General features: G+C 61.0%; 3 protein-coding genes across 3 annotated transcripts; 2 read left to right on the forward strand and 1 right to left on the reverse strand.

Annotated features, from left to right (window-relative positions):
* Positions 1-31: 31 nt before the first annotated feature.
* CHLRE_07g325550v5 (uncharacterized protein) lies at positions 32-6,749 on the reverse strand. Its single transcript, XM_043064038.1, has 14 exons — positions 6,546-6,749; positions 6,265-6,338; positions 5,920-6,070; positions 5,513-5,587; positions 5,066-5,219; positions 4,806-4,897; positions 4,068-4,589; positions 3,656-3,797; positions 3,065-3,204; positions 2,650-2,751; positions 2,359-2,469; positions 2,064-2,171; positions 1,340-1,946; positions 32-1,149 (listed from the first exon to the last, which is right to left on the reverse strand). The coding sequence occupies exons 1-14, from the start codon at positions 6,585-6,587 to the stop codon at positions 1,058-1,060; spliced, it is 2,412 nt and encodes an 803-aa protein (XP_042922606.1). The 5' UTR covers positions 6,588-6,749; the 3' UTR covers positions 32-1,057.
* Positions 6,750-6,857: 108 nt separating this feature from the next.
* Positions 6,858-8,479, forward strand: CHLRE_07g325600v5 (uncharacterized protein). The gene is made up of 5 exons (XM_043064039.1): positions 6,858-6,993; positions 7,080-7,240; positions 7,395-7,458; positions 7,589-7,677; positions 7,886-8,479. Exons 1-5 carry the CDS (start codon positions 6,945-6,947, stop codon positions 8,006-8,008), a joined length of 486 nt encoding a protein of 161 aa, XP_042922607.1. The 5' UTR covers positions 6,858-6,944; the 3' UTR covers positions 8,009-8,479.
* A 48-nt stretch (positions 8,480-8,527) lies between these two features.
* CHLRE_07g325650v5 (uncharacterized protein) lies at positions 8,528-10,857 on the forward strand. Its single transcript, XM_001700845.2, has 5 exons — positions 8,528-8,806; positions 9,085-9,228; positions 9,351-9,471; positions 9,647-9,738; positions 9,876-10,857. The coding sequence occupies exons 1-5, from the start codon at positions 8,666-8,668 to the stop codon at positions 9,933-9,935; spliced, it is 558 nt and encodes a 185-aa protein (XP_001700897.1). The 5' UTR covers positions 8,528-8,665; the 3' UTR covers positions 9,936-10,857.
* Positions 10,858-11,417: the final 560 nt, after the last annotated feature.

Genomic DNA, 11,417 nt, shown 5'->3' on the forward strand with positions numbered 1-11,417 from the left:
GTTCGGGGGAAGGGTATGTAGGAGCGGTCGAGGAGGTGCAATTATTGAAGACAAGCGCATCAGGAGACAGGCGTTTGTAGCGGGCTTGGGGCACGTAGTCCCGACCTGACGAAAGTCAAATAGTCACTGGAGCAGACCAGATACTAGCATGTGGCACTTCCACCAACAGACGACAAGCCCTTCCTGGTGCAGCTAGGTATAGCCTGCCCAGTACCATAGCCTGCCCAGTAGCGTAGGGGTCAATCGGCTGTCAGTGCGGACGAAAGAAACCAGCAAACCGCCCTCCGCTGGTGCAGCCGACACGAAGCCAGAGTCTGCCCACCCCTGTTCCTGCCGCACTAGTTTCCTGCCTGACTGCCTGTCTACCGCGTGTCCTGACCCCAAGCCTGGTCCATCAAACTGACACAGAGCCAGTGTTTGTGCCCGACAAGTCCGCGTCAGAACACGGCAGCTCGGTACCTGCTTGCCGTGTCAGCTAGTCCGGGCTACCCACGTCTGCGCTTCAGGTGATAGTACCCTCCACTTACTCTACCCTCCACTTACTCTAGTCATCCATGCCGAAGCTCAGTCCAGAATGTACCAAGTGCAATACTGTCAGAGACACAGCGAAACATCTGGCCCCATAAGCTACACAGGCTGGTCCTGGTGAGAAACTACAGACCACGAACACAGCGGCAGCCATACAGCATGTGACAAGCTTTAGGGACGCCACACATACGGTATGCACACCGCAATTCATGCGCATTCCGTGACACACATCTCACATCCCGTCATATTCTCAGCACCACACCTTTTCTACGTCAGGTCATGAGCTGGGCCACGCGGCTCCACATCGTTGTGCGCCAGTACATCACGCATTCGCAGTGGGCCCCGCACCCAACAGCAGTCGAATGAGCGCTTCAAGTTCTTCGCAGCTGCTCTCAGACCTCAAAGTATGGCGATAGAACACCGATATGACTTGGCTTTGCAATGCCATGGCCAGCTGGCTGCACACTCCTTCCTATGCTGCTACCCAAACGGCCCCAGTGGCCATCAACGCGCCTTCAAAACATGCTGCTCAGTCTTGGCCTGTCACCTGCGGCCCGCTGTGTGAGCCTACGGACACGGTGCGTGGTGACCCCGAGCCGTTGGCCGTGTCGATGACCTCGCCTGCGGTCAAGGGAACAAGCACACGTGCGCACATACGGTACGTGTAAGCGCTTCACGTCGGTATCGAGGGTTACCACTGATGCCCACAGCCAACGTAATCAGTCCCTCAGGCTTGGAAAGAGGTGGGATGTAACCCCAATACCTCAATGCAGCCGATGAAATAACCCTGCTCCGCATAAGCCCCTCTCACCTGGCTTGCTCGACGCTGTCGTGCGTGTGCCGCCCGCGCCTCCGCCCACCACTACTGGCACATCACTGACGGACAGCTCCCCGCCCGCCGTTGTGGAGCTGCCCGCGACGGACGCCGCTGTCGACGGCCGCCCACCCGCCGCCGACCCCACGCGTGGGAACAAGGCCGCGCCTGCCTCTGGCCCTTTCCCTGGCGCTGCGGATGTGTGCAGCCCCACTGCGTGGGGCGCTGCCGCACCCGCCGCGCCCACCACTGCGCCGCCGCTATATGGCGCCGCAAATGCGCTCGGCGGCAACGGCCCCGGCAGCGGCCCAGACGCCGGTTGCCCCTGCCCATGCGGCTGTGCTGCCGCGACAGCCTGCCCGACCAGCTGGATCGACTGCTGCGACTGGGACGCGGGCGCGGAGGCGTGCACAGGCAGCACGCTCGGCTCACTCACCGCGCTGACCAGTGGGCCGGTCGCGGTGTTGGAGCGCGAGGAGCTCTTCAGGCCCCGCCCGCCGCTGCTGGCGTCCTGACCGCCGCCGGTGTTGCTGCCGCCCGTCGCCTGCCGCTTCATCGGCTCGTTGCGCAGCACACGGCTCACGCCCGCGTGCACAATCTCCACCTAAGAAGGATCACGAGGGAGTTGTGAAGTAGTAGCGCGCTCACAACATGTCAACCCTTGCCTGTGATCACAAAGCAGCCTGGCCCCTTCTCCCCGACCCTTGGCTGTCGGTCTCACCCGCACGGGTGCGTCAGCGCCCTTGACCGGGATGTCCTGCTTCCACGGCTCGCCGTCCAGCTGCATGTAGCAGTGGCTGGGCTCGCCATCGGCGCGCACGTAGGGCGCCTGGTGCCAAGCAAGGTGAGTGCATAACAACCGTGAGGTGCGGCGGCATGGCCAGCACCGGGCAACTGATTGTGAGGTCCGTGTGCACCGCACGCTGTAGTATGCAGAGTTTTGTGGTACAGCAGCAGCGCACATGCGGCAGCACTTTAACGTCCCATCGCCCTGAGCCGCCGCAACCGCCACTCACCGACAGCGCCACGCGCACACCGGCCGCCTGGCAGATGCGCTTGGCGTGCAGCAGGCCGCCCTTGCTGGCCATCACCAGGCCTGCGTGCCAGCCGCTCAGTAGCCCCACCACCTACGTGACACCACAATCGTGTTCAATATGCAGCATCAATTGAAAGTAGGCTTGAGTAAGTGCACATGTGCCCGGCATTGACCCAAGCTGATTGCCGCAGCGTCCCAGCGACCTTGCAGTCATGTTCCCCGCCTGCACCCCCGGTGCTTCACCTCGCCTACTCATTTATGCAAACCTCACCTCCAATAGCCCGTCGTTGTAAGATGGCTTCTTGAACCCGTGCTTCTTCTCGTCTGCCTCGCTGGTGTTAGGGCCCCACAGGTTGCGGCCGCCCGCGTAGCTCTGCAAGCGTGCGACCGTGCATGCGTAGCGTGGTTATGAGCGGGCATGCATGTCGCGAAAGGACGAGTGCGCGGTACTAAACATCCGATTCACTGCAGTAGTTCACCCAGCTCCGTGCTTAGCCTGACAGTATATGCAATGGCGAAACACGCCAGCATCAACTCACGCACCCCTTACATCCTATTTGCTCACCCCAACTTCATCCGTGAATGTCCAACCTCTAGCAACCGCCTCCCCGCTGCTTCGCGCCACAATCTATCCTATGAGTCCCGGTTTGTTTGGCAGTGGAACAAGTTACCCCTCTGCCCCTCACCTGCAAGTTAAGCACCACCAGGGCGCGCACGCCCTTGGGAATCTTGACCGGCTGCCAGCCCGCCGCCTCGCCGCGCGGGCCTGGCGCCAGCACCTCCAAGTTCACCTTGACACGCAGGGGCTGCGCGCAGCAGAACCAGCCTGCAAGCACGGGGTGAAAAAGTTGCATAGTTACAAAAGGGGAGTTGGGAAAGGGGAGGCAGCAACAGCTGGTGAGGAATAAGGGACAAGTACAAGAGAGCTGCAAGGGCACCGTGCAAGGCCGGCCGGCACGGAAGGCCAGGTTGATTGTCGCCCAAGGGCTATCGTGCCTTTACCATCGCTTCCCATCTGACCACGCCGTCAACTCATTCGTGAACGCGTTGCCGCCATGCGTATCGTCCTTTCGACCTTAACAGCGGAACGCGGCTGGACACTGGCGGGCGGCGCACTACCAACCGACCGAAGCTATGTCCGGGAGATGAGGTGGTTCCAAACCTTCGGCCTCAGACATGCACCAACGTGGCGTGGGCGAAACCCACTTCTCCCTTAGGGGAGAGCCACCTTTCTTGTCGACCTTGGCTACCCTTCTTGTCCACACATGCGCCCCCACCTGACGTGCAGCTGAAGGCGCTGTACCAGAACTGGTTGGCGGCGCGCGAGCTGGCCAGCGCCGGCTTCTCCTCCCGCAGCGAGTGGAAGCTCCAGGCGGCCTTGGCGTCCAGCCCCACACTGAAGTAATTCCAGAACATGCCCTGGGAGGGAGGCATGGCAAGGAAGGCAAGCGGGTGGCGGGAGCGGGTGTGGCGCGGGTGTGGAGGAGGCAGCAAGCCAGCAACCTGGCGGGACCAAACACGCGTGCTGGCGCCGCACTCTGCAGGTGTGACGAGAGCTGCTACCTTCCTACAGCCCGCTACCCACGCAGCACCTCACCCGCGCCCGCATACCGCACATCGCATATGCACGTACATGGAGCACGACTCGCCCTCCAACCCAAGCAACAGCGAATCCCAGCGCTGACTCACCCCCATGACGCCGATGCCCGCCTCGTCCTCGGCGCTGGTGCTCATCCCGCCCGACACGATGGTGGGCGGCAGCGAGGTGCCCGCCTGCGCCGCGCCCGTGTGCAGCGACATGTTGGTGGCGGTGGTGAAGGTGGTTGCGGCGCTGCCCACGCTGCTGGTCGCGATGTTCTGCAGCGGCGTGGCGCTGCCCATGGTGGCAGCGACGCTGGCGGCGACGGAGCGGTCGCCGGCGGCAACCACGAGCGAGTCGCGAGCGGCCTGCACCGCGGGGTGTAGGCCCGAGCTCTGGCCGCGGCCGAGCGTGCCGGTGGCGGCGCTGGCAACGGAGCCGGCCGCGGCGGTGCCGGAGGGCCGCGGCGGCGGCGTCATGAGGCCTGACGCGGCCGCGGCGGCGGCGGGCGGCAGCGCCGGGGGCAGGGGCGGGGAGAGCGAGTGCGGCATGCTGTTGCCGAACATGTGTTTGTGGGGCGTGGTGACAGTGATGTTCCAGCAGTCCAGCTTGTCCTCGCGCGCCACAGCAACCTGGGGGCGAAAGCGACAGAGGAGACCAGAACGTGGCGCCAGGGTGGCGCGAAACAATGTGCGGTATTGCGCAACATGCATGAAGATTCATGCCCCCCGCAGTAAGACGCCCTTGGGTTGCGCAGACCAATCAATTCGGGGCATGTCCACTTGTCCAGCCGTGGCGGTGGCGGATGCGGTAATACCAGCCGGCGACGGGGCGCCACAGAAACTCACCGAGTTGAGGGTCTTGTACGTTTTCTTGTGCCCCTTCATACACGTGGGGTCATAGGCGGGACCCCACATGAAGGTGCGCGACAGGTCGTTGCCTGGAGAGGAGAGGAAAGGCGGCCGTCAACACATGCTTGACCGTGCGCGATGTTATAAGTGCACGACAAAAAGTCGGCACATGAACGGTGCCTGACCAAACATGACTGTAACATCGCCACCCGCCCTTTCCTCATCCGTGCGGTTCAGACGCCACCTTAATTACTCACCCGTGCCGAGCGGGATCATGGCGACGGGTGGCTCCGGCTGCAACCGGAGCTTCTTGATGACGCCCATCACCCAAGCAATGGTGCCATCGCCGCCGCACACCAGCAACCGCAGCCGCTGCCTCACCAGAGTCGCCTGTGAATCGCCCGCAGCTTCCTGCGGGTTCCCACGCAAGGGCTGTGTGTCAGGGGCGGCAATGCATCCTACGCAGCGTCCCTTCGGTCACAGCAGCCATGCACGTAGGTTTTCGGTGCCTGTGCACCAGCTTACCTGCGCATGACTTGAACCCCACCTCAGCCGCCGCAAGGCCTACCTTGCCCCACTCCGCCCAGCTGCCGTGCCCTCTCTCAGCTGATACGCCATGCTGAGCCAGCATCATAGGAGCGCCCGCTACCACCGCCCAGTGATCCAACAGCAACCCAGGACCACGGCGCTGCCCCCAGCCTCACCCGCGTCCTGAGCACCTCATACAGACGGCCCAACACCCGGTCCGGCCGCTGGTCCTTCTCAGCGATGTCAAACACCTGTGGCGCAGCGAGATAGCGGTGGCGGGCAGTAACAGTTTGGGAAAAGGACCGCAGGGCACTTAACATTGTGTAGGGGCGCGCGCTTACACGGCGGGGCGCGGAACCAAAATTCGAGGCAGGTGGGAGGTGCTCCTTTACTCCGCAGCCTTTCTAGAGCAGGCCGACAATCAGCGTGGCCCTGAACCGGTGTGCGCCCTTGCCACCGCGTTATCCATGAGTGGTCCGTCCAACTCGCCGTCCACCCGTTGCCACAAGCACACGCACGCGCATCTACCAGAAGACAATCAGGCTGAAACTGCTGTGCCAACGCGCGTTTCCCCAGTCCTCACCTGCACACGGCCGATAGCTCGGCTCAGCGCCAGCGCTAGCTCCATGCCCTTCCGCCCACCCGAGCGCGCGTTCACAAAGCACAGTAGCGGGCATTCGTGGATGGCGTCCACGGCATCCGGGCGAATGTGCTCCAGCAGCGCGGTTGGCACACTGTCATGCAGCAGACAGCAATGGGCATGACAATTCAACGCGGTCGATGCCCGGCGCACGCAGCACCCGCGTGCTGGCCAGTACGAGTGGTGCCCGGCCCTTCTTGCCTTCCCTGTTGCTGTGTCTGTTCCCTGAGCTGCCCCTGTTGCTGTCCCTGTTCCCTGAGCTGCCCCTGCCCTGCTCCTAGCTCATACTTGTAAGGCGCTCGAAGCGTGTCGGCAGCACGCCAGTGCTCGTACGCACGGGTATCCAGGGGCGCCGCTTGCACCTGGCACGGATTGGCGAACATGCACCGTCCGGTTACCCGCTGACAGCGCCTGGCTGAGCGCCTGGTTCTCGTTCCCGCCTAGGCGCGCCGCGCCGCGCGGTGCCAGCCGCTCCGTACCGCATATCCCCCAGAGGCTTCCACAAGCCCAGCGTATGTGCAGGCTCAGGCACATTCGCTAATAAAACAGAAGCAGAAACTGCGGCCCACCTCGGCGGGTGTCGACATTGCGCTGCGCAGTCGTTCTGCCATATTACCCGGTATCTGTTGGAAAGAGCTTTAGATGGAACAAGAAAGATGTGCAGCAAAGTCACAGCGCGATTCTGTGCAACACTCTGCCGGGTCAAAGGCGTTCGCCAGCCCTGGTCCTGTTATCACAGCATATCGTCGGGTAACAGCTTATGTGCTTGAAGGTATTAGATACGGAGTCCGTTCAGACACGGGAACCTGGAAAATCACTGCCAAACTTGCATGATGAGGATGGGCATTCTTGACAGCCCCTCAAAGCTTTCCAAGTTCTTACCGACTACAGTCCTACAAACCAAGCTAGCAACATTAGCAACGGTATTAAAGCAGCAAAGCCTTCCTCTTCGCTGGAATTGTGAGAAAATGCTGGCTCGCGTTGCTATCGGCTCGCTTTCGAAAGCACGGCAAGCAGGTACTAATATCAATGTCATATTAGCTCCATTATGCTGGTTAAATGAAAAGAACGATTTGGGGAATGACCCACGCGTTGCACTGCAGCTGCGTTCTCCCCGTCGGCGGTGCTACAACGATGCCTTGCGACCGATGCCGACTCGCATGATGACTTTAAGCCCAAGCATGCGGCCCCCGCCACGTCCGCGAGCGTGGACGACCAAATTAAGGCTTCCATCGCCAAGGACAAGGTCCACGTCTTTATGAAGGCACGTCCTAGCGGCCCAATTTCCCCCACTCTGCCGAGTAAAGCCAGGGGATTGTAGAGGGGTGCGCATCCAATGCAAGGATGGCAAGGGGGAAAGCGCCGGCCTAACCACGCCCGTTCCGCTGGCCGCTGCTACTGCTTCCTATCCACTGCAGGGCACCCCCGATTCTCCCCAATGCGGCTTCAGCCGCATGGCCTGCGTCGTCCTGAACGCATATGGTACGTGTGCACCAATTGTCAGACGCTCCATTGGCTTGTTGCGCTGCAGTGGCATGTACTGTTGACGCCGGTGCTACCGTACTTCGGCACCGACGGAAGATGGTTGAATCGCATGCTCTTCGCTTCGCAGGTGTTCAGTTCGGCGCCACCAATGTGCTGTCGGACGCGGAGGTGCGGGAGGGTATTAAGAAGTTCACCAGCTGGCCCACAATTCCTCAGGTGCGTAGGGGTGCGCTTGCCCCGCTCTGCAATCAGTACGACACTGCGCCATACTGCATGCCTGTTTCCAATACCTTGCAGCTCCTGGCTTGGATTGGTTGGTGGACACGTTTCGGGAGCTTGGATGCAGCAGGGTTTTGCCGGGGCCGCAGAACGCAAAGCATCCCAGTGCACGCAAAACACACGTTATCAACCGACGATGCCACAGGTCTTTGTCAACGGCGAGTTCATCGGCGGGTGCGACATCCTCATGGGCATGCACGACAAGAACGAGCTGGAGCCGCTGCTCGAGCCCATTCGCAAGGAACAGGCGGCCGCGGCTAAGAAGTAATGGAGATGCAGGGGCTGATGGAAACATGCGGAGCTGGGGAGCAGACTGAGATTTCATGGAGGAGGGAGGAGTCCTGGATGGGTGATGGATGGACGCGGCTGAGAGGCAGAGCTTATATTGCGGTGTTTCTCTTGGAGTGGCTTAGCTTGGTGGGTAAGCATGCGTCAACATCGCTTGGAGCAGCGGCAACGGTCAGCGTCCAACGTCGCAGGGGGCGTCGGGTGGTCATGGGAGCTCACGGGGTGTCACTGTTGCCAACAGGGTGGAATGAAGTGTTAAAAGGGCCGGTGCGCAACACGGACATTTTCGTCATTTGGAGGGCTCTACTTGTCGTGATGGAGGAACCTGCAGAGTGAGATGTGGGAAGGGGGCCTACTTCATTTAGGTTGTTGCTGGGTGGGGGGGGGGGGGTCGGGTGGCGGTTGTGGGGCCTGGTGAACGTGTGGGTTCATGCTCGTCGATGAACCGAACGGTAGCTGACCCGCAAACTCATTGACAACCGCGATGCTTGTAGATATACAAACTCTGTAGGTCAATTGAATGAGTACAAAGGCCAGCAATTGGGCCGCTAGCACACGCATGCTCCATCGACAAAGCTGATAATTGCCTTCGACCTGAGGAGCCCAACCTTAAAACTCCAGAGACCTGTCAACACAAATGGGCCAAGGCGACGCACCGCCAGCTGCCGCTGCAGCAATGCATAGTTACGCGCAGACGTTGCCAGGCCCGTCGCAGCCGAGCTACGGAGCCTATCCACCTGGCGCATACCCTCAAGGATACCCAGGGTATCCACCACCTGTGAGTGCAGCGTCGACTTCGTATCGGGCGTTGGGAAAGTTGGTTGACAAGGGCCTTCAGCAGCTAGCGCGGTTCCTCTCATGTTGGCGTCGTGCGAGCGATTGTGCTGTAGGGATGGTTTCTGCCAAGGGTAGCCGGGGTCTGCCAGTGGGTGCGGGTGCCGTAGCCGGTGGGCCCCGGCACAGGGGCACGGCAGGGCAGACGGCACTCGGCTTGGGTTTTTTTGTTCGCTTTAATATCACCACGGGCTGCAACGGGCTCTCTTTCCCCCGCCGTAGGCTCCTCCTGGCAGCTACGCGCCTGCACAAGGACCGTATGCTCCCCCTGGCCCGCCCTACGGCCCGTCTGGGTATCTGTATCCCGCGCCGGGCCAACCTGTCATGGCAGCACATGTGCCCTACCCGCCTGGCACCATGATGATGGCAAGTCCATGTACCTGAGGCCGTGCGCCAGGGCCGGTCGGGGTTGGCGTTAGAGTTCTAGAAGGGGAAGCAGGACTGCAGTTCCGTGTTTGTGAAGGCTGATGTGTACGCGCGCCCTTCAGGTCGCCGTGACGGCACCTGCGGGCCCCGTGTCGCTGCCATCATACTGGCCGCCCTACCCCATTGAGGTCACGTGCCCGGGCTGTCGGGAGAAGGTCCAGTCGGTGGCAATCAGGGCGCCAGGTGCGAGCGGGAGGGGCAAGCCGAGTGCGCGGCGCGCTCCACGTTTAATGGCTGTGCACTGTTGTAAATGGTGCCTAGGGGATGCAGGCGGTTGTGCATTACCTGTGCACGCTCAGCTGCCGTCTTGAAACCGCCTGCACTGTGCGGTTTAACACCTTGCCTGCTGCCCGCTCAGGTCTGGGCACGTGGCTAATTGCGGGCGGCATCTGCTTGGTGGGCTGCGGTTTCGGATGCTGCCTTATCCCATTCTGCGTTGACAGCTGCAAGGTACGTTGTCGCTGACAGTTTCGACCGGAGGTCATGCTGCGCACCCATTAGGCTGACACGCAGCGGGACCTAGCTGCTCGCCTTGCCCGTCTTGGCTTCGAACGTATAACATGGCCATGCCCGCGGCCCGCCTGCAGGATTGCACGCACTCGTGTCCCAAGTGCAACCGGTTCCTGGGGCAGCACAAGATGGTGTAGATGGGCACGATGGGCTGATTGCGGGCGGCATCTGCTTGGTGGGCGGCCCAGACAGGGCGGCCACCTTTCGGGCGTGGGCTCATCAAGGCCGAGCGCAATCCAGCGAGCGATGAGTTGGCGCTCTGTTTGCGGAGGCAAAGGTGGGTTGTGTAGGTTGTTGGTGACGTCAGTGGGGGAGGAATTTGGGGCACGTTTCTGATGTTCGTACTGTGCGGTATGTGCCAGCCGTACAGTACACATAATAGCTTTGACATGATGTTGTTTGGCACTTGTTAAGCGTAGTCGTTTCATATGTCCCCTTGTTCTTCATGAATGGGACATTACAAGAAGGGGCACCGCACCCATTCCTTATGGCGCGTGCGTGGATGCAACACCAGAGCGTGCAGTCTGGTACAAGGACGGAGGCACGCATGGCGTGGCGTGTACCGGTATTGATAGCTGCTTTTTTGGCTCCGGAGCCCCGTCCTAAGACGAGCGCGCAAGTGCCCAGCTGGCTGAGCGCCCTCTCGCGCCGTAAGAGCGACAGCTCTGAGGGGTCCCATGGGGTGCGCTTGTCGGGCGCCGGGCTTCGGCACCATCCTTCTGCCAAGAACTCGACTATGCGCGGTAATTCGCAATCTCCAGACGCGTCGAATGAAATCCCGTTTCCTTGCATCCTGCGCAAAGATGGTGTTGTTGTACATGTAGTTGGTGTGCGATGAGATAGTGTTAAGGCAGGTTGGCGAAGTCCCGTAGGATGCAGCTAATGCCCAGACCCCAGCAGATGGCAAACAGTTTGCGCTGGTCGAATACCGGAGCTACTGTACCAACAAGTTGCTGGCTGGCTGGAAGTGCGGTGTGCGGTTTAAAATGAGGCACGCGCCGTGTCGCCGCCCCCCTGGCCCAGGCCTGGAGGCGCCCGTGTGGTGCCCTTTCAAAGCTCACCGAATCGAGCAGCGCCGGCCAGAGCCTATGGAACTTATGGATGCGGATTACAAGTAAGGGACAGCCCGACAAGCAGGGGCACGCGCACGCCATACCCACGCCGCGAGGGGCCATGCGACCCAAAGAGACAACACCCGCCCCCTGGTTGGCTGCCGACCTTCATAGTGTTACGCACATGAGTCGAAGCCAAGCCGAAGCCCGCCAAAGCCCCACCGCCACGTAACACCCCTCATCTCGTTTAGGTTTTTTATGATGTCCTTGTCCAGGGGGTTTCGGCGTGGGACACATCGCACACGTCGTCACGTCCAACACATATGCACTGTAACAACGCTGCCGATGCACGCTGTCCACACAACACATGGCAGAGAGTCTAACGGGGGATGGGCCCGGACTAGCACGGCTGTCGCTCCCTAGTCCTATAGAGCACTGGCATTTTTAGAGCATTTCGGTGACCCACATTATTGTGGGCCAGGGTCTTGCTTCTTGCGCGGCACATAGTCACAAACGCACGCACACACACACACACACACACACACACACACACACACACACACACAG

Source organism: Chlamydomonas reinhardtii, chromosome 7, assembly GCF_000002595.2.
Source record: "Chlamydomonas reinhardtii strain CC-503 cw92 mt+ chromosome 7, whole genome shotgun sequence".
NCBI classification, from domain to species: domain Eukaryota; kingdom Viridiplantae; phylum Chlorophyta; class Chlorophyceae; order Chlamydomonadales; family Chlamydomonadaceae; genus Chlamydomonas; species Chlamydomonas reinhardtii.

Bases quoted from the DNA above. Each gene is read 5' to 3' on its own strand.
- CHLRE_07g325550v5 (XM_043064038.1), bottom strand. From the start codon at position 6,587: ATGGCAGAACGACTGCGCAGCGCAATGTCGACACCCGCCGAG. The intron at 6,339-6,545 runs GTGGGCCGCAGT...AATCCGTGCCAG, and splicing joins CAATGTCGACACCCGCCGAG to GTGCAAGCGGCGCCCCTGGA. The intron at 2,172-2,358 runs GTGAGTGGCGGT...GCTTGGCACCAG, and splicing joins GTGTGCGCGTGGCGCTGTCG to GCGCCCTACGTGCGCGCCGA.
- CHLRE_07g325600v5 (XM_043064039.1), top strand. From the start codon at position 6,945: ATGCTGGCTCGCGTTGCTATCGGCTCGCTTTCGAAAGCACGGCAAGCA. The intron at 7,241-7,394 runs GCACGTCCTAGC...TATCCACTGCAG, and splicing joins AGGTCCACGTCTTTATGAAG to GGCACCCCCGATTCTCCCCA. The intron at 7,678-7,885 runs GTGCGTAGGGGT...ACGATGCCACAG, and splicing joins GCTGGCCCACAATTCCTCAG to GTCTTTGTCAACGGCGAGTT.
- CHLRE_07g325650v5 (XM_001700845.2), top strand. From the start codon at position 8,666: ATGGGCCAAGGCGACGCACCGCCAGCTGCCGCTGCAGCAATGCATAGT. The intron at 8,807-9,084 runs GTGAGTGCAGCG...CCCCCGCCGTAG, and splicing joins ACCCAGGGTATCCACCACCT to GCTCCTCCTGGCAGCTACGC. The intron at 9,739-9,875 runs GTACGTTGTCGC...GCCCGCCTGCAG, and splicing joins TCTGCGTTGACAGCTGCAAG to GATTGCACGCACTCGTGTCC.